This window comes from Equus asinus, chromosome 5 (genome assembly GCF_041296235.1).
Source record: "Equus asinus isolate D_3611 breed Donkey chromosome 5, EquAss-T2T_v2, whole genome shotgun sequence".
NCBI lineage: Eukaryota > Metazoa > Chordata > Mammalia > Perissodactyla > Equidae > Equus > Equus asinus.
In genome coordinates this window covers 79857608-79884705 of record NC_091794.1, presented here as the reverse complement: position 1 = coordinate 79884705, position 27098 = coordinate 79857608, and the positions used below count along the sequence as shown (strand labels likewise).

Genomic DNA, 27098 nt, shown 5'->3' with positions numbered 1-27098 from the left:
GCGAGAGAGAGCTGTGAGTGATATGGAATTCTTGCTGAGCCAGTGGGTAGGGACTCAAGCTGAATTTGATTTGATTTAGACCAACTAAGAGATGACTAAGAGATGTATTTCTGTCATGAGTTTGAGCAGAGTGTCCAGTGGGCCCAGGACCTGGACAAAGGGTGAACAGTGAGTGGGAGCTGACATCTGGCTCTCCCCTCACCCTGCACCCTGGGGCTGGAACACGGCAGACACAAAACTACCACGTGGTACCACTCGGCCTTCACAGATGAGCACAAGGACATCCCTCCCCGCCAGGCCCAGGAGCAGGGCAGCAGGTCGGTCCCACATGGATCCTGTGCTCAGAGTTTGGCAGTCTGGACAGAGCCTTGGCTCCTGTCCTTCTGTGGCTATTATGCGCTCACAGACTCAGCCACCTGAGGTTCTCATCTGTGTGGCTCCGAGGCCGGGGCCTCTGGTTTCTTTACCTCAGCCTGTGTCCAGTTCCAGGTGCTAGACATGCCGAGACCCAGGCAGGCTGCTCACAGGCATTCTTAGGCCCTGCCTTGGCAAACACCTGACCACGGGTGGTATTGAAATATGGATGAGCAGGGGGGTAGAGACCAGTGGGTTGAGGTTCCAAGACCCCCATAGGGCTTGAAGCAAGAGCCTGGTGAGCACAGCAGCAAGTGGGTCTGCCGACTTCAGCCACAGGAATGTAAGGACCCTGGCCCACTGACCTTCTGGTATTGTGTTCACAGACCAGGCAGTGCTGGGCAGAGGGAACTGGGCTGCCAGAGCTGCAGACTTCCTGGGGCCCAGGGTAGCAGGCACGTAGGTCAGCAACACCACAAACCCCTCTTCAGCACAGGCCAGGACTACAGAAGCCCCAGGCGTAGATGAGCTCTGAGGCCTGGTCAGAGAGCTTTTCCCCACTGCTCACTTATGTCTGATGGATCCCTGAGCACACAAAGGGAAATCTACCTTTTCATTCCTTTATCAAATATGTATGGGGTACCTATTGTGGGTCAGGCCCCCGTGCTGGCCACTGGAATATGCCTGTGGACAAGGCAGGCTCATCCCTCTGGCCCTCAAGGAACACACAGTCTATGGGGTCGGGGGACAGACAGATACAGAGGGTGGTGACACCTAGTGCTTAGAGCTTCAGAAGGCAAGCCCCCAACCCGGCCAGGGGTTAGGGATGACTTATTGGAAGAAGCGATGGTTCTAAACAGGTACCATTGGTTCTAATGTACTTAAACTCACTCACGATAGAGCAAGTCTTACAGGGTGTTTTTTCTGACTATGTGCAAGAGACTTTATGACCAGCTTGTTTTTGTGTGGATGGAAACCCAAAAATCAGAAACTCTCTGTCTCTCTCCTCCTTTCCCTCCTCCCTCTCCCACCCCTCCTCTTTCTCTCCCTGTCTGCCACACCCCCCACCCCGCCCACCGCCCACCATGTGTCCCTCAGGAGCCATATGGTCTCTAGTCTCTTTCTATTGTTCAAGTTTTGCAAGACTGGTGACTGACTGCACAGGGGTGCAGGAGAGAAGGTGTCCTCATTTCCGGCCCTGTGTCACTGAGTGAATGAGGATGCCACTGCCTGAGATGCAGACTACTGAAGGCCAGCAGATTTGGGGTGGGAGAGGGAGTGAATAACCTGGGAGTGGTACGGAGGAGGTTCTTGGTTATATGGGTCCCGAGCTCAGAAGAGAGGCCCAGACTGGAGACATAGAGAAGTCATCAGCATTTGGTTGGCGGTGGTTGAGATGGTCCAGGGAGAAGAGGCAGAGGGGAGAAGGGATGGCCAGGATAGACCCCGGGAGGAGCAGCAGATGGAAAGGAGATTGAGAAAGGGTAGCCAGTGAGGGGAGGGTAGGCCATCGAAGCCAAGGGGAAGGACTGTTTTCACAAGTCAGCAATGAGCAGGCATAATTGGCTGGAAAGTATACTTTTTTAAATTTGGGGGGAAAAAAAAACACAAACCTAAATCTGCTCCAAATTCTTAGAAAAAGGGAAAAATGTCTAAATCTGCATAAAACACAAATTCTCCCCCACAGTACACCAAAATTACCAATGGGTAAAAAACCACTGATTGAGAATATTCATTTTTGATGCGTTTGTCATCAGGCCCTAACTGCCCAGAATCGCTGGAGCCAGTCCCATCCCTTTCTCATACACCAGGGGGCGCACACGCACTGTTTGAATCTAAGTCCAGGGCAAAAGCAGGCAGTGAAGCAGGTGATAACCAGAACTTGACCCCTCAGCCCAGATCCCTAGACCCCACCCACCTCCATGGCTGCCCTGCACATTACACTGCGACCTGGAGTCCAGGTGCTTCAACAAGCCCCATCCTTTGTTTATTTCACAACTAACCCCCAAACTCACAGAGGTATCAGGGGGACCCCATAGAAGATCAGAGACCCCACAGGGGTCCTCACCTGACCTAGGGCGGTAGAGGTAGGTTCTGCATCTTTCAAGATAGGGGCAGGCAGGAGAAGGCTGATGTGGCCTTGGCTAACTCTTAACTAGTGGTAGCATGGACTGGGGGGGGGGGGGGGGGCGGGGGCGGTCTCAAACAGGTGACTTTGGTGCCAAGGCATGGCTCTTGCTTTGGAGCTCACCAAGTCCCTATGAGTTAGAACTTGAAATAAATCTTCAGGTAAGTTACTGCTTTAGCCCAGGAATTTACAGGGTCAGCGTTTGAATTCGGTATGAGGAGTCGGAAACTCAATACCGAGGTTTATATCAGATTTGGGAGACATTATCAAGTCCTGAAATCAGCGGCCAATTCAAGACTTGATTCAGGTTCACAGTTGAAATGGTTACAAATATTGGGGTGTTGGCCAGCCTTGAGGTGGGGTTGACATTAGGTCAAAGAAGTGGAGGGTGAGTATGGGGATGAAACGGATTTGTGTGGAGTTTCTGCAAAGCCTGTCTCATTAATCTTGGGTTCCAAGATAATTATTAGAGTTAGATCAAGTTAGGGTACTAAATGGCCCCAAGGACTGATGGGGTTTGAGGTCAGTACTTGTGTTAGGGTCCTTTTCCGGTGACCCAGTCCCAATTCTGGAATTGGGAATCCCAGTTCAGGAAGTGTGTAGGTGTTGACCTGGGGCTGGGAGTGCGGTACTGGAGTTTTATGTAAGGCTTGGGGTTCAGAAGAGAAAGTACCGGCGTCCACAGCAAGGTAGCTATTGGACTTTAGGGTTTATATAGGAATCGGGGGCTCAGCATTGGTACCGGCACCATTTAAGGACCAGGGTTGGTGCTAGGGTCAGGTAGGTAGAAGTGATGAGTTTTAGAGGGAGAATTGGTATTTGGGGTCAATATAAGGGTTCAAATTAAAATGACTACTTGTGCCAATTTCGGGGCAGATTTAGGGGTTTGGACTCAATATTGAGTTTGGAGGTGGATCTGGGCTCAGTATCAGGTTCAGATCTGTATGGGGAGGAAATGGGGTCCTAGAGTAGTATCAGGTTCCTATTTGGGAGCCACTAATAAGATCTGGACTTTGTATGGGAGTTTGAGTCTGTCCATGCTCATTATCGGGGTTCTGGTTCAACATCGGAGTCTCAGTCGGCTTAGACTTGGCGTTGGGTTGTGGCCTCGCCCGGCCTACGGCGGCTCCGCGGCTCTACAAGCGAGAGTGCACGAGGGGAGGGGCGGCGCCGGGGACGCGCACGGCAGGGGCAGGGGCGCGGGCGCGGGCGCGAGCGGGGGCGCGCGGCTGGAGCTGGCGCGGGAGCGCGGGAGCGGTGGCGGCGGCGGCAGAGGCGGCGGCTCCAGCTCCGGCTCCGGCTCCGGCTCCAGCTCGGGTGGCGGTGGCGGGAGTGAGACCCGGTGGCGGCGGCGGCGGCAGAAGAGGAGCGGGAGCAGCGGCCCCAGCGGCTTGGGGGGGACATGCGGACCGACGGCCCCTGGATAGGCGGTGAGTAACCCCCGGGCCCCCCTCCAGTTCCCTCCGCATCCGTTCCTTCCCCACTCCCCCCGCCCTCTCCCCGCGTCCACCCAGCGGATCTGGGGGCGGTCCCGGGGGGCTGGGGGCGCCGCTTAGGCCGGGCCGCGCCCCCACCTGCCGCGCCCGCAGCCTCGGCTAAGCGCCCCCCCTCCGAGCCCGGCGGCTCCTCCCCGCGCTTACCCCGCGGCAGACGCGCCCCCCCCACCGCCGCCGGCTGGCTAGCTCCTCGCCGCCCCTCGCCGCCCTCCCCCTCCTTCCCCTCCCTCCCCGCCGCACCTGAGCCGCAGCCTGCTCCCCCCACCCAGTGCAAAGTTTCCCTTTTGCCTTCGTGCTCCCCCTCCTTGATCCCGCCTCGTCTCCCCCCACTGCCGGCGCGGACGCGCTCCGGGGGCGGCCCTCAACCTCCCACCACCCCCAGCCCGGGGCGGGTCCAGGCCGCGCCCCCGCCCCTGCCGCACAGGCGCCCCCTCCCAGCCGGCAGGGGATCCGCAGCCGCCGCGCCCCGGTCTCGCTCGCGGCCCCGGCGCACGTGCGGTCCTGGGGAGCGCGGGGCGAGTTTGGAACCCCCACCCCCCCGGGCGCCAGCGCGGGCTGGGGAGGGGAGGAGAGGGGCGGGGCGGGCTGTCCCCACCCCCACCCCGGTGCGACGACCTGAAGGCCCTGGAGCGACCTGTCCCGTGAGGACGTGTCCACTCGGACCCGCTCCGGAAAGTTCACTCAGTCGCCGCCCCGCGTCCCGTCCCGTCCCAGTGTGCCCCGGTCCTCATCTCTGTACCCATGTTTCTGTCTCAGCTCCTTTCTCTGTTTCTCTCTGTCTGGGTCTCTATCAGTGCCCTTCAGCGTCTCTGTATCTCTGTCTCCCTGTGTCACTGCCTCCCAGTCTCACCACCCACCCTCCCCGCCCCCCGCAGTCCCAGGGCCTCTCCAGCTGTGTCTCCCTCCCCGGGTCTTTCTGTTCCTTCCCCGGGTCTCTCTGTTCTCTCTCCGCGGGTCTCTCCGTGCTCACTCCCCGGGTCTCTCTGTTCCCTCCCCGGGTCTCTCTGTTCTCTCTCCGCGGGTCTCTCCGTGCTCACTCCCCGGGTCTCTCTGTTCCCTCCCCGGGTCTCTCTGTTCTCTCTCCGTGGGTCTCTCTGTGCTCACTCCCCCGGTCTCTCCGTTCCCCCTCCCTGGGTCTCTGTGTTCTTCACCCCCCTCCCCCATTCCCGGGTCTCTGTTCTCTCGCCCTGGGTCTCTCAGAGTGTCCCTTCCCTGGTCTCTCTCGTGTCTCTCACTGGTCTCTTGGTGTCCCTGCCCCCCCCCCCCCCCACTGTTAGGCCCCCTCCCCATTTCTCTGGAATGTTGCCCCTCTGGTTCTTCCACGCCAGGGTGGGGGCGGGGCTAGCCTTTCTTTCCATTTCAACATCCCCCCAGTGCAGGGCCCCGAGTTGGCGCGGGGAGGGGGGGAGCCCTGTACCTGTCTGAGCTGTGAAATGGAAGGGAGGCTGCCAGTGACGGGATTCTCTGGATTCCCCGGGGGCGGAGGCAGAGCCTGGGAGGCTGGACTGCTGAGTGTTGGTGGTGAAGGCTCCACTTTGGCTCCTGAACAGACAGGGGCAGGGATCCAGACTGACCGGGTGTGGGATCTGGCCAGAGAACCCAGGGAAGCACATGAGGGTGGGAAGCCTGGAAAAGGATCCAGGGGGGAGCGTCCAGGGGATCCTCAATGGTGAGGGATCCCCTGAGAAGGGAAGGGATCTGCCAAGGGATGCGTTGGGAGGCTCCAGGGATCTGGTGGGATCCAGAGCAGGCTTCTGACGGGAAATCTCAGGAATTCTATGCTTGGCTCCTTATTAACTCTTGCTTCTGGGAGCAAGAAAATCCTTGTTTTTCACTGATTATGTGAGTGAGCCTAGGGCTTCCACATCCGCAGCCCAAGGCCCAGGCCACACACTCACCACCACCCCCCCCCATTCCCAGTTGGCTCACACACACCCCTCACACACTCCACATCCACTTACTTTCTCCTGCCCTCACACTTGCACGCTTGGGCCTGTGTGGCGGCCAGAGCTCAGAAATCTGCTGTGCTTGCATGCCCATGCACCACTTCTGTGTGCTCGCTTGTGCTCTCACAGCACCCCTGTGCACATCCCAGGGAGGGGTCTGTCCACACTCGCAGTGCATACACTTTCTTGTACGTTTTTGCTTGCTCACTTTCCCTCGTATCATTTGAAATGTCTGTCGTTCTATTTTTCTTTCCCACTTCCCCTTCCTTCTTTCTTTCCTTTAGCCAGGAAATTGTTTGATATCATTCTTCCTCCCTCCCTCTTTTCCTCCTGCAGCTCCTGACCTCCCGACTCTCAGCCTTGTGCACACCGAGGGTGGGTGTGGTGTCCAGGGCCTCTGAGAGAGGAGGCTGGATTTGGGTGCTGGTGAAGTGTGGGTGGCAGGGTACCTGCAGAGAGTAGACTGGCTGAAATCTTTTCTTGGGAACTGTACTGATAGGCAACAAAATGCTGGCCCTGGCAGTTCATGCTTCCTCTGCTCTCTCCATTTGGCCCTAACTGTGGGAGTCCAGCATTGAGGGCTCTCAGTCAGGGGGAGGTGGGACCCACATCTCCTCCACAGAGGCTGTGACACACACTACGGCTCTTCCACTTTCCCGCTTGAGACCTTGAGGAGCTCCCTTCCTCCCAGAGTCTCGGTTTTACCCCCTGTAAAATGGGGCAGCAAATCCAACCCTGGTCAGGTGCCAGGGGTGTTGTGTGAATCCAAGGGAACTGTGTGGCAGTGCATCAGCAGCAGCGGCAGTCGCTCCCTGTGTGACTGACAACTGCTGTGTGCTTGGGCCAAGCTGGCAGCAGGGCCCTGAGCTTGAGAAGCTCCTGGTCCCTGGGGGAACAGTGCATCATGGGAACACAGAGCCATTCAGTAACCTCTTCTTGATTGCTGACTGTGTGCCAGACTCGAGACTAGGCACTTTCGCCAGGCTGCCTTCTTCCTGTGGGAGTAACAGCTGTGTAGGAGAGGCAGCCTGCCCCTTAGCTGCTGAGGTTGAGTGCGGCATCAGCTTGCCTAAAGCAGCTGCAATTCTGAGCTGAGGTTAGAAGGTTGGGGGAGTTCAAAATAAGGCAGAGGAGAGTTCAAATGTCAAGGTGAGATGAGTCCCAGAGGAGACCAAGAAGGGGTGATCTGAGTTGGGTTTTGAGGGATGAATAAGAGTTTTCCAGTTGAAGAAAGGACACTCCAGGCAGGAAAAAAACAGTGCAAGTAAAGACTCACAGGTCGTCTCACTTGTGGGGTATTCAGAGATGCAGCAGATCACAGAGGGCCTTAAACGCGCTGTTAAGTAGCTATGATTTTACTCTGAAAACACAGAAGGGAGACACCAAAGGATTAGAGCTTGGATAGGGAGTTTGGGATGTGCTATAATCAGATTTATGTTTCTGGAAGAGGACTCTGTGTCTGTGGGAAGTGGATGGAGACAGGACACGCAGTGAGGAGAAGGGTGCAGGTAAGTCAGGTGAGACGGTAGCATGGAGCCATTTAGAGGGCACATTATTAGGCCAGGATGATTTATTGGATGTGGGGTGAGGAAGAGGAAGGGGTCTGCATTCCTGGGAGTGACTGGGTGGGGCCTTCACTGAGCTAGGCACTGGCAGAGGAGAGGTAGATTGCGGGGCGGATAAGGAGCTCAAGTTGGACCTGTTGCCTTTGAGGTGCTTGGGGCATTTGAGGTTCGGAGTGAGGAGGGAATCCTGGAGGGAGGTGGGTGTGAGGATCGGGAATTTGGGAGAGAAGTCTGGGCCAGAGAAAAGAGAGAGTTACATGAGAGAGTGCAGAGCTGTGCTCATCAGGAGAAGACAACCTCAGCGTTAAGAGCGCAGACTCTGGTTTCAGCCTGCTGGGGTTCAGCTCCTCTTAATAGCAGTGTGACCTTGAGCAAGTTGCTTAACATCTCTGAGTCAGTTTTCTCATTTGTCAAGTGGGTATAATAAAATTCCATGCCTCATAGGGATGTTATGAGGATCAAAGTTAATATGGAGAAAGTGCTTAGAACAGGGCGTCTGGTAAGCGGTGTTCTCTCTGTGTTAGCAGTTGTCACTGTGATCGTCAGCAATGGGTGGTGCACGCCCGCCACCATCAGAATCCTGGGGCGGGGGCTTTAAGAGGGATACCCTGTTAAGGTTAGGGTGCCTGCTGCACTTTGGAGCTGAGGTCAGCCCGTTGTCGGTGGAGCCCGACAAAGGGAGTGCGCCGCCCTCGTCATCAACAGGATTGTGTGTGTTGCTTGCGTATTTGACCTTCAGGTGGGCAGGCGTGAGAAGACTAGAGGATGAAGCCCTGGGGAGCCCCCATGGGAGAGGGTGGAAGGGGATTGTGAGAAGGGGCAGCCTCGCAGGTTCGGTCCCCTATTTCCCTCCGTCCCCCGCCTGGGCCCCGGGCATCTAGTGAGGTTCTTTCCTCCCACTCTGGCTCTGAGGCCCAGAGGCACTGGATCGTGATTTTGGCTCCTCGGCAGTTTTAGCTGCTGCTCCTGGGGACTCTTCCTGGGGCAGCCATAGGGGCTGCCTGGGGACTGCTCCAGAGGGCCGTCGGCGGTTCTCTAGGTTTCGGCTTGCTCTGGCTTCCATGCCTGGCCAGTGTTGGAGAGCCCTGCTGGGGGCCCGCCCCCCCATGGTGCCAGGGCCTTCGTACCTGATCGTGGTCACAGTTGCCACCCTCACTGCTTGGGAGGCCTTCCTGGGTGTGAACCAGGGCTTCCTAATTTGGGTCCGGTGCCCCTCAGGCCCTTTCTGAGTAGCTTTCTAGGTGGTCTTCTGGGTGTTTTCGGCAGGCCTGCTCGTTCTGGGCTCGTCCCAGGGTGAGTCCAGAGTGGTTCTGGGTGCTGCTGCAGGTGAATCTGAGGGGTGGTTCTGATCGCCTCTCTAGGTGGTTTGGATACCGGTTTCCGGGCCTGGTATGGTTCTAGGTGCTGGTCTGGCTCTTCTAGAATCCTGCCCTGGTGCTGTTCTGTGTGCTTTGGGGTCTTTCCAAGTGCACGGTGCTGTGGCTGCTTTGTCTGCCTCTGACCTGCCTCCAGGCCGTGTGGCGCACACACCTCTCTCGGTGGTGGCTCCTGCTCAGTATAGGTCCAGTCTCCAGGCACCAGGCTCAGTGCTCCGGGTGTGGTCTTGGGTGTGGCGGTAATGCCTGCTGGCTTGGGGGACCCTCCCCGTTCTCCGCCTTGGACTCTGCCCCTCTGCCCCTGGGTCCCTGAGCAACAGTGGAGCCAACAGCCTCACATCTGGCATTGTGAGTCCCCGCGGGCGTCCCCAGACAAACGATCCTTTGAGTTTGGGACACGGAAGCTGGTTTATCTGGCCAGACCTGCCCGGCAGCCTGTGTGCTGGGAGCAGCGGCCGCAGCGAACTTTATGGAGAAGCTCAGTGGGCTGGGGGAGGGAAGTGTGGGGCCATCCTAAGGCACAGGCTGGTGATTCTAAGTGGGGGGCAGGGGGTCGATGGCCAGAGAATGTGTGAGCTACAGGGTCAGTGTGGATGGTCTGGGGTTGGTGAGGCCTGTCTTGTCAGTCAGGGTGGGCCTTCAGTCAGAAAGGACATCCCCCATGTTGGCCAAGGTGGTCAGTCTCAGGCGAGGACAGTTCCAGGGTCAAGAGGCTGGCCCCAAGTTGGTGAGGATGCTCCCTGAGCCAGTTCTTGTGTGTCTGTTTTGGAGGAGCCCAGGTGGCAGGGCTGTGTGGGGCAGGGCACGGTGTGTGTAGGGGCGGGAGGCTGAGGAGAGCCCCACCTGTGAGGTGCATCCTTTGCCCAAGGTGCTGAGCGTAGTGAGGTGGTGACAAGGGTATGGGTGTGTCCAACCCCGGCCCCCACCCAGGACGGCGCCCACGCTGGTAGGGGCTCAGAAATGGTTCTAGAAGAAAGGTGCCGGGCTCTGTCGCTGTGTGTGTGCCAGCGGAGGAGGCATCCAGGGGCACACCTTCATTTTAAAAATTATAGAGGAGCAGAAAGTCAAAAATAAATACTGTTTTTGAAGCTTCTTTGGAGGCTGTATGTATGCCGCTACGGCTCTTCCAGGCCAGGCTGTTTTCTGTGAACTCATTCATGCATTCATTCACTCATTCAACGTATCCTGAGGGCGTACCTACTGTGCCCCGGCTCTCTGCTGGGTGCTGGGGACACAGAGCTGAGCCAGGCACACTCTGAGCTTATGGTCATAATTCAGTGACCGCTCTGCAATTGTATAAATAAATAAATCATCGCATTTGTGGTCACTGCTCCAAGGCAAGGTCCAGGCATGTCGTCTGGGACATCATGGAAGGCTTCCCTGAGAAAGTGCCACTGGCTCTGAGATCCGAGGGCTATTGGCTAGAAGAACATGGAGGGTGGGTTCCGGGCAATGGCATACAGCACGGGCAAGGCTGGGGGACTGGATGAAATGTGGCATGTTTGAGGATCAGAAGAGGAAGTTCTGGCAGTTGGCTGGCTGGCGGGGGGGCGCGGCTGCTGAGGTGGGCGGAGCCCACTGCTCCTCTCCAGGTTACGCTGAGGACTGTGGACACGAGTTTTACCGCTGAGGTCAGGAACTTAGACTGTGTTGTTCTGGGCGGTATGCCGGTGCCTGGAAGAAAGGCTGGCACAAAGGTGCTCAGGAGCCCCAGCAAGTGAGCGAATGTGTGAAGAGGTGGGCTCTTCTTCAAGAAGTGAAGAAATGACTCTACACCAGCATCTGCCTGCTTTTCCATTCACGGTGTTTCTGTAGAAAAGACTGTTCCTGTCGACTGCAGGTTGTGGTGGAAGGAGCAGGGCACCCGCAGGATGTGGGGCGCGCATCCCGCGTTGTTTCTTTGAGGTCCACTTCTTCTTTCTTTCTTCACTTTTACCAAATGGAGATCATCCTGCACGAACAGTTCCATAACCTGCTTTTTTTTCCTACATAAACAGCATATTTTGAATGTCTTTCTGTGTCTAGACGTACTCTGCTGTGATGAAATTCTTGATGCTTTCCTCTCTCTCCAGGAAGGAGCGGAGGCCCTGGTGCCCTGCCCTCGGTGCTGGTTGTCCAAGAGTGACTGGCGTGAGCAAGCAAAGACCTGGTGAGTGCGCCCCAGAGTGTGCCAGGGCCAGGGCACAGAGGGGTCCTGGGGGCCAGGCCCAGCAGCTTGTATTTTGACGCCGGCTAGTGGAGAGCCGTGGAAGGGTTGTCACTAGGGGTGTGACATGATCCAGTGTGCATGTGGCTGAGAGATGCTGGAGGCCTGGACCAGGAGGGTGGGGATGGAGGTGGAGAGAAGGGATTCGAGTGCTATTTAGGGAGGTGGAGTAGACAGGACATGGTGAAGGATTGAATGTGGGGCGTGAGGGAGGGGAGGTGTCAAGGACGGTGCCCGAGTTTCTGGCCAGAATGGATGATGGCGGTGGGTGAGGATTGATATACAGCTCGTTAGCTGCTGTAGGTGTGAAATAGGCTTCCGGGTGACATCCCAGGACTTGCACCAGCATCTGCCTGCTTTTCCATTCATCGTGTTTCTTTAGAAAAGACTGTTCCTGTTGGCTGTAGGTTGTAGTAGAAGGAGTGGGGTACCCACAGGATCTGGGGCACATCCCTCCTTGTCTCCTTGAGATCCGCTTCTCCTTCTCTCTTTCTGCTGGAAGTACGAGCGAGTGGGTTGGAGTTACAGGGAATGAGATTGGAGAGTTAGGCTGGAATCAGAGCTTGATGGGCCTCAGATGTCAGGCTGAAGACTCTAGACTTTGTCCTGAGGGTGATATGGAGGCCTTGAAGGTTCTTAAGCACAGGAGCAACATCCATGTGTTCCTTTATCCATTCGCCCATGCATCCGTCTGTTCATGAAACTTTGTCTTGGTGTCTACTGTGGAATAGGTAGCAATCAAAGCGTACTGGAGGGACATGATCCAATTTGCATTTTTGTAGCTACAAGGGGGCATTGGTTTGTGTGCAGAATGAATTGGAGGGAGTGACCAGAGGCCGGAAGCCCACTACAGAGGTGGGTGGTGATGAAGTCTTACTAACATGGTGGTGGTTGGGATAGAGGAGGCAGGGCAGGTTCAGACTTATTGACCAGTTGGGTGTGTGAGATGAGGAAGAGGGAGAATTTGAGGAGGACTGGGTGGCCAGATCAGGGGTGGTGGTGTCACTGAGATGGGGACCTGGAGGAGGAGCAGGATTGGGGAGGATGAGGTCTGGTTGGGCCATCCTCTGTAAGCTCCTTGAAGGCAGAGCTCACGACTGTCCTGTCCATCACCTTGCCTCCTGGCTCAGGGCCCAGCAGGGCTCACTGAACAGTTCTGCACGGCCAGCTGGATGAAGAGGGCCGTGGAAGAGATGGGTCTGGCCTGGGCAGGGGAAGGAAATAAGCATGTATCGGGTATCTGCTGGTGGCCAGACCCTCTGCGTGGTGAGGTGGTCATTGGAGTTATTTAGAAGGTGCAGCAGGAAGGGCCGTGTCACAGGTTGGAAAGGTCACATGGAGGGGGAGGGTGATGTGGAAATATCATGTGTCCCTTCACCTGTCCATCCTCAGATGATGGGTCTGACCTATCTGGGAGCCCAGTCTCACCAGAAAAGGTGCCTGAAAGTGGAGCCCTCTGTCCCCCGGGGAGGCCGCTTGCTGTTGGCATGTCTGAAGGGATGGAGTGGGGTGTGCTGTGAAGCCCGGCTTCCAGAGGCAGGGTGGACTGGGAGAGGGAGGGGAAAATGCTCTGAGATCCTGAGGCCCAGGGACAGCTTGTAGAAGAGTTTAGCCAGGCTGAGGCCTCCTTGGGGACAGGGCCCAGGGTGCTCAGAGGGGACAGGGTGCTGGGGTAGGGGCCAGGGCCGGCCCTAGGCCATGTCAGCAAAAGCTCTTGCTGTTTACATCAGGGTTTCTTAACCTCAGTACTGTTGACTTTTTAGAACAGATGATCCTTTCTTGTGGGGGGCTGGCCTGTTGTTCCAGGTTGTCTAGCAGTGTCGCTTGTTTCTTCCTACTAGATGCCAGTAGCACCGGACCCTCCTCAGGCTTGACAAATGTCTCCAGACATTTCCTAATGTCCCCTGGGGGGCAAAGTCACCGTGGATTGAGACCCACTGGTCTGCACCCTCTTGCTGCCTTTACCATGCTGTGCAAACCTGGAAAAGTGGGGAGGGTGGCTCAGAGAAGATTGCGATGGGCCACTGCGCTGAGGTCTGAGGGGCGAGCAGGTGGCTGGGGGCAGGAGAGGGCAGTCTTCCCAACAGAGAGAAGAGCAAGTGCAGAGGCCTGAGGCAGCCACGCTGGTGAGCGTTAACTCAAGGGAGGAAGGGGGCTGGAGGGCTGGGGGCTGAGGGGTTCTGGCTGTCGGAAGCTGTCTCTACTTGTCCCCTTGGTCTTCTGCCCCCCGGAGCTATGCCTCTGCTGGACCTTGTGCCACCCCCAGAGCCTCTGGGACGCTCCTCCTGATCTCCCCCTCCACTCCCAGGGGAGACAGAGAAGCTGAGGGCTGCGAAAGAGTTGGGGGGGTGTTCCATGCTGGAAGGGGGCACCCAGCTGCGGGAGGGCGGTGGGCTGCTCCTGGCTGTGCTCACAGACCTGGCCGAGGGCTGGGAGAGGGAAGGCAGCCGCTGCCGGCCGCCTCCCGGGGCTGGGGTCGCGGCCGAGACTGTGATTTATCCCCGTCATAATCCGGCGGTTGGTTTGGTGAGAGTTGGAAACATGTTGGTTTTCCTTCCCAAGTGTAACAAGGCCTGTTTCCGCCTCCGCGGCTGCTACTGCAGTGCCACGCGGTGAACTGTCCAGGACGTGACAAAAGGGCTCAGTTAGCTGCCTGCCGGTCAGAAGATGCACGGCTCCGCACTCTCCCTGCCTCGGGCTCCTCTTGCCCAAGCCCTGGCCTCTCCTCCTGGCCGGTCGCTCCGCGGGGCCCTGAATACCCCTCTTTCTGCTGGTTTCCGTTCTGGGGCCCCAGCCTCCCGGGAGCCAGGGTGCTGGCCTGGGGAGAAGACGGGGAGGAGACTGTAGGAACAGGTGGTATTTGGAGACTAATTAATATTTGTGAATAATAACACGTGCCCAAGGGAAACAAATTAATCTGTGTTTGCATATTCATGAGGAGGACTGGAATGATCCCAGCTGTTCTCCTGCCGGGGAACCCCCCATCTCTGGCGTCACACGGTCTCTCTGTCTCTTGAGGGGGCCCCCCACTGAGGCTGGCAGGGGTGGGTGGGTTTGAGCTGCATGGAGGTGACATGCCCTCTGTGTAGCATGCCTTTCCGTGACGTTTTTATTCGAATCCTGGGGCTCGGTGTGGTGTCTGCTCCTTCCTTTCCCTCTCAGGCTCTTTGATTTCACAAACCAGTACAATTTCCAAAAGTACTTCGGGGCCAGACATGCCTTGGCAGTTTGTTATTTTGCCAAGGGAAGACGTTATAAAAAATAACTGCTATCTGCTATCACTATCGTTTCATACGAGAAAGGACATTTTAACACCAAGGACAAAATTTGAGAATAAAGGACAGTTCTTCCCAAGAAAGGGCAGTTGGCAGCTTTACACTGACATAGCAAAGAAAAAGGATATATTAGAACCATTCTGAATGTAGAAAAATTGCATTCAGTTATAGTACAATATCATACAGCATGGAATTGTTTTCCTGCCCAAGTGTGTCAGTTTGGTAGAACCGATGGTCCACAGTGCGATTCGACACGAGCCTGAGTGTGCAAGTATTCAGGCCTTGTTTTCATCTCAGTTGTTGGAAGCCTGTACTCACCCAGCCAGGCTGGCAGAAGTGGGTGCTCTGCTCTTAACACTGTTGCACTGGATTCAGAAGGTTCTCGGCAGATGCCAGCAAGGCTGGTTGCACCTCCCTGCTCCTCTCCCACCTTCTCTCAAAGGTGGTCCTGAGCACTCTCCGGTGGGGGCAGGGCCAAGGTCTAGATGAGGCCAGCAGGGGGATCCAGGACTTCCATGAGGGGGCCCTTGAGCTGGGCGTGGCCTGTACCACCTGACACTGGGGGCAGGGTCCGTGTCCAGAGTCTGGGGCAGGAGGCAGCTTGCTCACGCCAGGCGCTGGTGAGGAACAGGCCCTGGCTCGGACGGCTGTGTGGTTGCCAGAGTAGTTCCCCGAGAATGTGTCTGTATGTGTGTCCCTTGTGTCTGCGCGTGTCTCTGGGTAGCCATGTCCCTGTGTCTGTGGACTGCTGGGAAAAGCTCTCTGGGGAGGGAATCTCTTTGTTTTCAAATTCTCCACCTTTGTCTGTCCTACTTTCTGCTTCTGAACAGTATCCTGAGCACCCCAGACCAGATACATGGGCTTCCCTGGAGTCCTCAAATAAAGGCCACTTGTCTTTGTCACATTGGGGATGGGGTTCCCAGAGGCCCAGGGTCTCTGACACCCATGGTCAGAATCTCATCCAAGGGTGTACCGCATGATGTCTGTTCTGGAGTTAGGCCCCCAGGGTGGCTGTGCCGGGGACTCATGGTCCTTTAATAGTGGTACCAGGGACTGACACCTCATGATGTCTGTAACGGGGTTATACCTCTACGACAGTGTCCTGGGGAGTTATACCCCTCTATATCTGTGTCTAATGCACCCCCATGATGTCTGTTCTCTCTGTCTACACTCATGTGAGGTCTGGACCAGACAGCTACACCTCCGTGCTGTCTCCCCCCAGCAGTTACACTGCTGTGATCACTGTACCCAGGCAGGTACAGGGGAGTAAGTCTCTGTGATAAATGTCCTGGGGAGTCCCATCCCCTGATGACTGTGTGTTGTCCTTCCATAATGCCTCTTCTGTATAGCTTCATCCCTTTTCTGTCCATAGCAGAGAGATATGCCCACTGTGATGTGTGTTCCTGAGGGTTATGCCCTGATGATGCCTGCACTGGTGGGTTCACACCCTAGTGCTTGTACCTGGGAGTGACACTTGTGTGATTATTGTATTGCTGCCTGTCCTAGGCGCCTCTGCCCCTGTCCTTTGGTGCAGCACACCGCTGAGCTATGAACCCATGATGCCTATACCAGGGACCGCAGGATGGTTGTGTCAGGGGACCCTCCCCTCATGACAGCCAGCTGGGCGGTTCCCCGCCTGATGACTGCTGGGAAGTTGAATTCTGTTGTCGGTTGCACTGCTGCACCACAGCGCCATGATGACCAAGCCCAGACAGGGCCTTAGTGTAAAGTGACCTCCTTCCCAAATTGGCCATCCAGGGCATCATTGTGGGGACTCCCTCTCTCCTGGTGTCAGCCACCTGAGCTCTGTGGTCCCCGGGTGGAACCCGAGGCATGGTGTAAATGGGGCTGGATGCCCACCACGCCCCTTTATCTTTCTTGCTTTTGCTGCTCAGCTTCTGTCTCAGACTTTCAGCAAGATCTTGGGATGAGGGACATCTCCCACCCTTTTCCCTTTGTGTTCAAAGGGAACACTTCGAGGGGCCCCTCGGAGTCCTACCTGCTTTGTCCCAGCACCTTTGCTCACCTGCTGCCCTCTGATCTATGACTGTCTCAATTGAGACTAGGGCTCAAGTTCCAGGAAGGAGCAGAGCCATCCTTGAGCCCTGCCCCTTCATGTTCTCCAGTCCTGTCACCTCCTTGCAAATTCTCTTGCCATCGTGGGTCAGTTGGCACCTGGGTCTGATCATGACTCTCCCACGAGAGTCTGTGGGTACCACTGCAGGACCCTAAGGTGTGTTCGCTGCCACTCACTCCCCCTCCGTGCCCTGTTGTGTTTTCAGAGCATTAATGAGGGACTTAGGTGACATCCTTCTGCCCAGAGCAAGGTGTGAGCAGGGCTGGTGGGCACTGAGCAGAGCTGTTGCAGATCCCCTGAAGCCCCCTGGGTGGGGGGACATGGGAGAGAGACCCTCAGGAGCTCACCGTTGGGGCTGGGGAGTGATGGCAGTATATCTGTAGTGTATGGTGTGGCCATGCCGAAGACTCCACATAGGAGCCTGGCAGATGGGGAAGGCACACCTGGCTGAGGAGCCCTGTGAGCAAAAGCCTGGAGGCGTTCAGCCAATCCTGAACTCGGTTTTCCCTACACACATGTTCCTGTCGCAGCCTGGGCCGCAGTTCTGAGCATGCAGCTCCCTAAAGTTTGCACCGCCCCCCACCCTTGATGTGCTCTGGGCTGCTGGGACAGGGGCAGAGGAGGTGTGGGGTTGAATCCATTCCCCGCCACTAGGGCCTCCCTGTGGTTTCCCTTTGGAGCAGGAACGTGCCATGGGAATTGGGTAGGATGAGGGTGGCCAGGTGAGGCAGCTGCAACTTGTCAAGAACGCATCCTGGCGGGCCTGGACGGGTTGTGGCTTTGGCTTCAGGCCTCCTATACCTGGATCCTGTCTGCCGCTAACAAGTCTGTGCTCTGGGGCCTGTGCTCAGCATGCGGGGCCTGGCCCCCTGCCTCCTCCTTCCCTGCTGGGAAGAGGAGGGACAGCAGGATGCCCCAGGGACTCTGGAGTCCCTGGCCTGTGTGGGTTTGTTAACTTCTCACTGCTCCCTGTCTCTGTCTTAATTGTGTTTGCTCTCTGTGTCTCCACCTGTCTCTGTTTTCTCTGTGTCCCTCTGACCCTGTTTTCCTGCCCCTGTCCCCTTATTGGAAACTCAAGGTCTGGGATAGAACATCCCAGTACATCCTCTGGTCTCAGTAGTTCCCTGCCCCCCTACTCAGGTTTAGAGAATGACCTGAAGACCTCTTGTATTCTCTCCCTGCACTGTGACTGTTGCATTATCCTTGGGGTCACTGGGGAATCAGTGAGGAGCCCGGGTGGTCACTGTGCAGTCCAAGGGTGGGGGTCTGTTGGGCTAGGTTCTGGATGGTCAGTGAGGTTGAGCGTGGGTCTGGGTGGTGAGTGGGGGTCAGGAGGTGGCATGTGTGGGCAGTAGGGACATTCGTGGATACCGGCTAACTGGCTCTGCCCTTCTCTCTGTTACAGGTTACTTGTCCTGGACTGTGGCTGGCTGTGGTGCTGGAGCCCTGGATGGCCCCCGAGCCAGCCCCAGGGAGGACGATGGTGCCCCTTGTGCCCACACTCGTGATGCTTGGTTTGGTGGCAGGCGCCCATGGCGACAGTAAGTCTGACCCTTTGAGGTGCAGGATCTCCCAGGTCGAAAGGTGGCATTCCCCCTAGGACTCTGGGACGGGGGACATGACCAGCTACTAGGAGAGACAGCATGGCTCAATACCCCTCCAGACCTTCTTCTGTCCTAGAGAGACCCCCCAATTGGAGAACCCCCTAATAAGGAGTACCCCTGCCCCATGCCACCTTAAGGCACTGCAGAGTGGGGCATGTCTAAGTGTGACCCTATTTTATGGGGCAGGAGTGAGACTTGTCTGGCATTCATGTGGTCATTGGGTGATGCGCTCAGGCATGTGCTGTCTGCCACTGCAGATCTGTGCAGAAGGCACAGTGTGAGCCACGTTCAGGGCTCGTGTGGGAATCGGGGTAGGCACACAAGGAATGTGTATGGACATGTGAACGGGATGCCAGATGCGTCCACAGGTCCAGGGAGGGCTCGGAAGTGGGATCCACCATAGCCCTTCCCCTAGGCTAGACCCTTGGATCCAGGTGTGGAGACACTGGGGGCACCTCCCTCCCCCAGCCCCTCAGCCTTGGGAGTGGGGAAAGATTGCGCTTGGTCAGCGGGAAGCCGGGCTCCAGCACCCCTCTGCATGTGTGCTGGGGGGAGGTGGGATTGTCCCCTGCCCAGACCCAACTCTGAACTTCGGTCCCTTTCCTGCCGCCCTTCCCCCGCCTGGCACTACAAGACTGGCCGCAGCCCGCCCTGTCGCCATGGTTACCGCTGCTTGGTTACTGGTGGGAGGCGGGGCACAGGGCAGATTCAGCCAATCTGCACGCTGAGGGGGAGGGGCGAGGTCCGAGCCAAGGTCCCTGGGAGAAGGGGCCATTCCCAGCCTGTCCGGAGCCCAGAGGTGGCCAAGGGCCAACCGAGGGGTCAGCCTGCGGGTCAGCAGGCCATAGGGCTTCCCCCACCCCGCTCTCCAAGTCTCTGGGCACAGTTCTCTCTCTTTGCCCCGCCCAGGCCCTTTCTCCTAATGGCTCATTAATTATTCAGGACTAGATCCTGGAGGGGGTGGGACTGGAACCTCCCACCCTTTGTCCTCGGAGGCTGGGCCCTGATGGGGCTAGTAGGGTGAGGGGAAGGGGAGGGCACTCTTCCCGGGGCAGGGCGTAGGGGTGAGGGGTAATGAGTGCATTGAGGTGCCGGCTTGAGAGGGCTGGGCTAGCAGGAACAGGTTGGGGTTAGGGGAGGGGGTGATCCCCAGGCCTGGTTGAGGCTGCTGGGAGAAAGCGTGAGCCTGCAGGGGCAGGTTGGGGTAGAAGTCAGATGTGACTGACCTTGGCAGGGAGGCGAAGGCTTGTCAAGAGTCAGGTGTGGTCACTAGCCCTTGGACATTGAAGTACACTCTTGCTCCCTCGCCTTCACCCCGGACACTCTCAGGGCCTTCAGACAGGAGCTTGAGGGCAGAGGGAGGGCTGCCTGGCTAGGCTTTCTGAGACAACACACCCTCGGAGAACAACTGCCTTCCCCTCCTGCTCCAGGCCCAACATGCCCTAACCTGTACCCTCAATCTCATCCCCCCAGACCTGCTCGTCTTCCTGGTGAATGGTGCGTTACCACCCACCCAGCCACCCGAATGAGAAACCTGGGTCTCCTCCCAGCTTCCTCCGCTCTCCTAGCCCACGTCTAGTCCATCACCATGTTTCTGCCTTCTGCGTATCTTTGGAATTCATCCACTTCTCTCTCCACTGCCTTCCCCTAAGCCACCGTCAGCTCTGTTTGGGCTCTTGATGCCGCAGCCTCCTGCTGGCTTCCCTGCCTCAGGTCTCCACCCTCATAACCCGTTCTCCACTCCACAGGAAGAGTCATGTTGCAGGATGAAAGCCTGATCCTGTCACCCCCTAGCTTCACATCTCTCGCTCTCCTCCATTGGCTTCAGGATTGAGCCGAGGGGTCTCAGCCCTCCTCTGGGCCCTGTGTTATCAAGCCTCTGTCAGCCCCTCCCTGCGCTCTTTCCCTCCCCACACCCCACCATCTGTCTGTCCCATTCGGGTCTGTCTGGGAGTCCTGAGGGCTCAGACCATTGTCCAGCGCAGGGCCTGGAGTGTGGTAGATGAGTGAGTAGAGGGGTGGAGTCAGGCCTGGACCCCCAATAGGACTTGGGGGGCATAGTGGAATAGTTTTTAGAGCAGAGTCCAAGAACCTCCATGCTGATCCCTTAAAGATCAGAGCCCACGGACCAGGGACTTGCAGGTGGGAACTAGCTGGAAACACTAAAATAGGTAAGTTGGGCTCTGCTCCCAGGCAGAGAGCTATGGGGGAGAAGTCTGGGCTGGGGGCTGTGGTGACCTGGCCCTGGGAGGCAGGGTCTGTCTTACAGGCCTGCGTTACTCTGCCCACGTTTTTGAATCTGTCCCCTCGAGTGGCCAGGCTTGGGCCGAGCTTGGGAGACTTGTAGCCAGGGGCTCGCAGGCAGATGTGGGCAGAGCTGCTGCAAAAGGTAGGGCAGGCGCCCCGGAGAATTGACGACCAGAGCAGTGAAGCGCGGAGCGGACAAATGTGTTTCTATAGGCCTCTTAACAAGACAAATGAATGGGGGCCCTGGCCTCTGAGGGGAGCGGGGGAGGGGGGGGCAGGGAAACGGGGTGGAGAAGCAGCTGGCAAGAGTTAGCCCAGAGGCCGCAGAGTCAATGCCGAGTCAGCTCCGATGGAGACCTGGGCACACGGGGCTCAGGCAGCTCCCCTAGCCCCAGGGCTTTGTGGCTTCTCAAGGGGGAGACTTGTGGGGCCAGAGGTGGCCCTGAGCAGGAAGAGGTTTCTGCAGACCTAATGGGCGTGTCAGGTGCTAGGTGGGAAGAATCCACACAGACCCACCTTCAGAACCACAGTGAGGGTTACTACACAGTGAGGGTTACTACAGCGGGTGCTGTGTTGGGGGCAGCACAGAGATAGTGACCGAAGCTTCTTGGGAGGCTTCCTGGAAGAGGGGAGCCCTGAAGGGTGAGTGGGCGTTTGCTAATGGGGGATGTTGCATAATGAGATCAGATTGTGGGGAAGAAGCGGGAACAGGCCTGGGCTTCTCTGTGGAGCTCTTGGGAGAGCCACAGTGAGAACCGTCTCCCTTCTGTCCCCAGGCAGCGTGGGACAGAGGCCAGGATGCAGGACCAGGTGACCAGGTGTGAGTGGGACCCTAGTCATGGCACAGTTACTTGGAATCATAGGACCCAGAGCAGGATGTCTGATGGCTGGAGGGCAAGGGGTCGGTGGGGGGTAGCTGCACATATTGGGGGGGGCGAGGGCCTGAGTTGCTGAGGATGTGTCTGTCATATCATCCTCCCTGCAGCCTCCGTGCAGCTGCACACAGTTGTGCGGCGCCCTCCCCCTCATCCTTACGGGTAGATGGGACCTGGTTACCAGGCTAGACTCTGCCCTCTACAGAACTTCCGGCAGGTTGCTTTCTCTCCCTGGGCCTGTTTTCCTATTGCACAATGAGGAGAATGACTCCTACCTGGAAAGGTTAACCGAGGTCACGTGTTCAAGTACCTGGCACCTAGTACGTGCTCCCCCACCATGATGCCGCGACCTGGGGCTCCCTGTGTGTCCCCCTGGAGCCCAGCGTTGTCTCTGAGCATGTTTCCCCCTGGGGGGCAGCAGGAGCGGTCACAGGAGCCAGCGTTAATGAGTCTCCAACTCATTAGGCAGTTCAGGGCCTGGGAAATCCGCCTTTCCAGGAGCTCCCTCCCCTGCCTTGCCGTCCCTTGCTGCTGGCGTCTGCTCTTTGCTTCCTGTGCTGCTTGTGTCCCTGTGTATGTGCACTCTGCGGGGAAGGCACAGAATAGCAGGCAGTCTCCCCACAGAGGAGCCTCCGAGGTGGCCCAGTTTGGCTGTCCCCCAGGCTGGACCCTGGGAAGTGTGTGAGGCCAGCCCACTTGTTTCCTTTCTTAGGCCACTCTGTCCCACTTTGGAGTAGCTCAGCAGCCTGGTGGCCTGAGAGTGTCTCAGGGCACACCTCTGGGAGCTGCTGCCCAAAGGGCTGTATGGCCACAACCTCTGTGGGGTGGGGGAGGGGGGCAGGTGGAGCCATGTTGGGGCTGGGGAGGAAGCCCCTCCTGGCATGTGGTCTCAGAAGTTCTGTTCAAACCCTCACTGAACACCAGCTCTGGGTCAGCCCTGGACAGAGTGATCAAGTCACCTGGTTGTGCCCGCCTGCCTAAGGACCTGACTGGTCACTGTGGTCACTGTGGCATGTGATCCATGCTGGGATGGGAAGCCCAAGGGCCGCAGGATGAAGAGCAGGCTCCCCCAGACTGGGGGGTGGGGTGCATGAGGGGCGTGTGCAAGGGTAAGGAGGTGCCCAGAGGCCTGGCCTGTTGGAGCAGGCCTGGGTGTGGGTGGCGAGTCCACCGGCGCCCAGCTGTGTTCCAGCACAGTGCGTGGCCTGTGGCAGGTGCTCTTGTTTGAAAGAGTCAAGAAAGGTGAGCCTGGACAGGTTAGCAGGAGCAGGTGTAGGGAGGGGAGTGGGGAGACACACGTCAGCACAGGGTTTGCAGCTAGGGAGAGACAAGGCCAGAATCTGCTCCCCAAAGCTCCTCCTTGTGAACAAAAGAGGTGTTGGCTTGGGATGGGGAGGAGCTGGGGTTTGGGGCTATGTGAGGGGACGGGGACAGTTGAGGGAAGCAGAGGGCGGGGCCTGTGGAGGTGGGGGCTGCACCTCCCCCCCCCCCCCCCCCCCCCCCCCCCCCGCCCCGGGCTGTACTGGCTTGGGCAGCACTGCCAGTCCTGCCAGAGTCTGGTAGGCGGGTGGGCCGGGCACTGGCCCCTCTCCAGCCTCCAAGGTGGGTTCTGGCTCCTCGATGGCCCCAGGCCTTGGGCCCAGTCCAGCCGCCACACAGTACCCAGGCTCAGGCCTCTCCCCTCCTGGCAGCCCTCTCAGGACCGGTACCTGGGCCTCCTCCCCGGCTTCTGGGTCTTTGTTTGGGGCGGCAGCCCTGCCGCACCCCCAGGCGCCCTGGCCCGGCCATTCCGGTTCAGCAGGTTCCAGCCTCTGGTTTGGTTTCTGCTGCAGACATGTTGAGGCAGGAGCCCGAGGAGGCTTTGTCCCCCGGGCTTCCCTCGGGTGTGAGGGGCGCAGTGTCCGTGCTCCTCCGGCATTCCCTGTCGGGTCACTCCTTCCTTCGTTCCGTGCCCGTGTGCCAGGAATTGGGTTGGGCACTGGGACGGGGCAGGAAGCAAGGCCCGCATGGCGGCTGCCCTGCCCAGGGTTATTGTTCTACGTGGGGAAGCAGCTATGAGTCAAATACTCCTCCAAAATGTGGAAAAAGTAATAACCTCACACACCAACGTAACAAGCCGTGAGCACTGCTGTGAGAGAGGGAGAGGGAGTTACCAGAGAGCTTAAAACCAGGAACTGAGCTAATGGAGGTGGGGACAACAACAGGGACCAAGGAAGGTTTTCTGAGGAAATGATGTTTGAATTGAGATCAGAAAGGAAAACAGAACTTAGTGGGTGAAGAAGTGATTTAAGAAGAGCTTCATGGCAGAAGGAACAGCTTATGCAAAGGCCCTGAGGCCGCAGGGAACATTGCTTATCCAGTGGATAGGAAGCCAGGGCTCTGAGGGGGAGAGTGGCTAGGGTCAGACCTGGCAGGGGTCTGTTCACCATGGTGGGAGTTTAAATTTTGTTCTGAGAGCAGTGGGAGGCCTTTGGAGGGTTTTGATCGGGGAGAGAGGCTGTCAGTTCACTGTGGCTGCTGAATAGAGAATAGACTGGAAGAGGCAAGACGAGGCAGGGACACAGCTTGTTAGACTGGTGGATTGTCCAGTCAAGGGAAGGTGGTATCTGGACTGAGGTGGTGGCACTGTGGAAGGAGGGCGTAGGGCTGCTGGAGGGTCTCAGATGTGGGGGAGGGGTGTGCAGTGTTGGGGGCGCGGCACATGTCCCAGAGGAGCCTACGTGGGCAGAGTCCTGTCTGAGACAGGGTCAGGCTCTGCAGACTGGAAGAGTCCAGAGCCTCCTTCTGAGGGCATTCGAAAGAAGGGCGAGACTGACAGCCTTCCAGAGTGTTTGTGTGGTCCCCATGCCACCCTGGCCCCCACCAGGTTTGTGTGGTTCCCCATCAAGGCTGCCCTTGCTCCTCTGAGTCAGCTGCCCTCGCCTGCCCTAGGGGCTCCAAGAGCTGTTGGGCGGGTCCCCGAGTTTCACCCTATGACTCCTCCGTTGTTTGACCTCTGAGGCTCCATTTTCCCGTCTCTGGAATGGGGATGATAAGACTGCCTGCCTCCTGGGATTGTTTTACGACTAACAGTGCTCATGACAGTGAGGGCTGCCCTCCCGCAGGGCTTGCCACGTGTCGAGCCTGTGCACGTGGTTTACAGACATCATCACATTTCGTCTGCACAGACCCCTGTTTTTGCAGATGAGAAAACAGAGGCTCAGAGACGGTGAGTGACTTGCTTAATAATTACATGAAACCTCCAGAGCCCACTGGGCCCCGAGGTGCTTGGGAAGATGGCCCCCCGCCCCCCCGCCCCCCCCCCACTCCCTGCCAGCCTAAGCCCTCCTACTCTCTGTACCTGCAGCTGTCACTTCCAACCCTGATGGTCCCCCTGGACCCTCCCCTCCTCGGGGACTCCGCCATCTGCTGTCCCTCCTCTCTCCACTGGATTGGCACCCTCTCCCTCTCTGCTCGCTCCTCCTCCTCTAGCATTGAAACACTCACTTTCACATCTTAGGGGAAAGAAATGTAAAAACCTCCCTCCAACTTCCAGCCCCTCTAGGTCCATCTTTTCTTTATCTTCCCTCTCAGAGCCAGTCTTCTTTAAATAGTCGCTGTACTCTTCCTTCCACTTCTTCACCTCCCACTCACTTCTCGACCTTCTGTGGTCTAGCTTTGGCCTGTATGACTCCACTGACCCTGCTCTTGACAAGGCCCCAACAGTACCGTGTCAGCTGTTTTCTACCAGGTGGTGGAGTCAAACAGGCGTGAATTCAATTCTCAGATGTGCCACTCACTGGCTGTGTGACTTTGGGCAAGTGACTTGACCTCTCTGAGCCTCTAAACCAGGGATAATAATGATGAAGGACTAAATGAGATAAAATAACTGGTGCAGAATGGCTTAGTGAAGGATTGTCATCATTGCACACACATGCTTCTGTGCCAGGGACCAGGTCAGGCCTGGGCTCATCGGCGCCAAGCAGGTGGTCTGAAAGGTCAGTTCTCACAGTATCAGCCTTCCTGGAGCGCTTTCTTGGCCTGATTAATAGGAAATGGATCCGCTGTCAGGATTAACGAGGCGGTGCTACATCTTAATAAAAGCAAGTTTCTCTGCTCTTGTGACCCTGGGTGGTGGGATTTGGAGGGACGGGTGGTCCAGGTTGGCCCTGGTGTGTGTATCAGGGTGATGTGGCATGGCAGTACAGTGTCCGAGCCCCCTCCTTTCTCCCGCTCCTCCGTTTCCCTGTGGACACCTTGGGGAGACGTCCAGGCTGTCAGAGGCAATAATAAGTCAGTGGGGGCGGGGTGGGGGGCAGACCTACGGGAAAGCATTCACCCGGGAAGACGTCCAGAGATACTTAGGAGGTGGAATGTCGGGGCCTCTGGGACTGCTGGTGTCGGGGGTCGGGCGAGTGGAGGAGTCAGGGTTTCTGGCTTGAGCCTTGGGGTAGATGGGGGTCCCATCATGAGATGGAGAGCAGCAGGGGGAGACACAAGTCTGGGGGAGAAGCTGGGGCCCTTCCCAGCAGCTCTCAGCATGCTTTTGTCAGAGAGCTTAGAATTGGGGGGGTGGGAGACAGAAGAGTGCAGCCATTGAAGCTCAGACTCCAGACTCAGAATGCCTGGGTTCAAATCCTGGCTCTGCCACTAGCCAGCTGTGTCGTGTTGGGAAAATCCCTTGACCTCTCTGTGCCTTGATTCTCTTCTCTGTAAGCGGGGGTAACTACAGCCCCACCTCATTTGCTTACCGCTCTTTGAAGAGTGCCCAGCTCATAGCAAGCACTATTATTATTTCCTCCAGAGCTCTTTCTTGCCCCCCTGTGACTGCCACCTGTAGTGTTGGCCACGTCTGTAGTGACCGTGCCATGGTGACTTGGTGTCTGCATCTCTCCAGGCAAACCTGTCTTCGTTAAGGTCCCTGAGGACCAGACTGGGCTGTCGGGAGGGGTGGCCTCCTTTGTGTGCCAAGCCACAGGGGAGCCCAAGCCACGCATCACATGGATGAAGAAGGGGAAGAAAGTCAGCTCCCAGCGCTTCGAGGTACGTCCTTGGGTGGGGTGGGGCAGGCAGGAGCCAGGGGTTGCCTATTTCAGGGTCTGGTCCCACATCCTCTCCCCTGGGTCTCCCCCCTCGGTGGCCTCTTGGAGACGGGAGGATGGCTGACCCTGAGCAGGCTGTGACCACGTGTCTGTCCTCTGGCAGGTAATTGAGTTTGACGATGGGGCAGGGTCCGTGCTGCGGATCCAGCCATTGCGGGTGCAGCGGGATGAAGCCATCTATGAGTGCACAGCCACCAACAGTCTGGGAGAGATCAACACTAGTGCCAAGCTCTCAGTGCTCGAAGGTACGTGCCAGGGAGGGACCTGGCTTGGTGGGCGGGTAGACTGACGTGTGGGAAGAGCTAGCCAGCCAGCCCTGTCCCCACCTTGGGCTGGTGTGTGTTTGGTCGAAAGGAGACTTGGTCATCCTGGGGTCAGCAAAGGTCAGTGGTGGACAGGGATGGTCACTGGATCTGGCCTGGATGGTTTGGCTTGTGCCGAGGCCAGCTGTGTGCCTGGTATCTGTATTTTCCTGCTGAGCCAGAGCATTGCTCGGGTCGGGTCTGGGGTCTGACTTGAGGGGTGGGGCCGCAGCTGTGTATTGTTTGGGTTACGTGGCTTGTGGCAATGGATCTGATTTTCACGTGGAGCCTGGTGCTAGGCTTCAGAGAGATGTGGTCCCTGTTGCCCTTAAGAGCAAGGGCCCTAGGCTGGGGGCTGGGGCTCTGTGTGTGGCTTTCAGTGTCTTCTCACTTGATAGCTCTTCTGTTCAGGTCCACAGGGTCATCTGACCCGGGCCCTGCCCTCGAGACTTCAGCTGGGGGCGCGGGAGGAGGCTCAGAGGAGAAGGGAGCTGTGGTCTGAGTCCTAAGCACAAGTAGGAGTTGGGGTGGGGCCCTTGGCCGGAGGAACAACATTAGCATGTGCC

The 27098-nt window shown here is 57.5% G+C and overlaps 1 protein-coding gene across 14 annotated transcripts in view; it reads left to right on the top strand.

Moving 5' to 3' along the window:
* Window positions 1-3699: 3699 nt before the first annotated feature.
* The window catches only part of PTPRF (protein tyrosine phosphatase receptor type F), an 86688-nt gene continuing 63289 nt past the window's right edge, over window positions 3700-27098 (top strand). For 13 of the 14 annotated variants that reach the window (XM_070510111.1, XM_070510107.1, XM_070510110.1 and 10 more), the window contains exons 1-5: window positions 3700-3912; window positions 10938-11014; window positions 17829-17964; window positions 26026-26171; window positions 26334-26475. In XM_070510111.1, the coding sequence (XP_070366212.1) occupies window positions 17874-17964; window positions 26026-26171; window positions 26334-26475 (379 nt within the window). In that variant the 5' untranslated portion in view covers window positions 3700-3912; window positions 10938-11014; window positions 17829-17873. Of the gene's footprint in view, window positions 3913-10748; window positions 10771-10937; window positions 11015-17828; window positions 17965-26025; window positions 26172-26333; window positions 26476-27098 lie in introns of those variants that run through there. The other variant, XM_070510103.1, reaches the window with a different exon arrangement.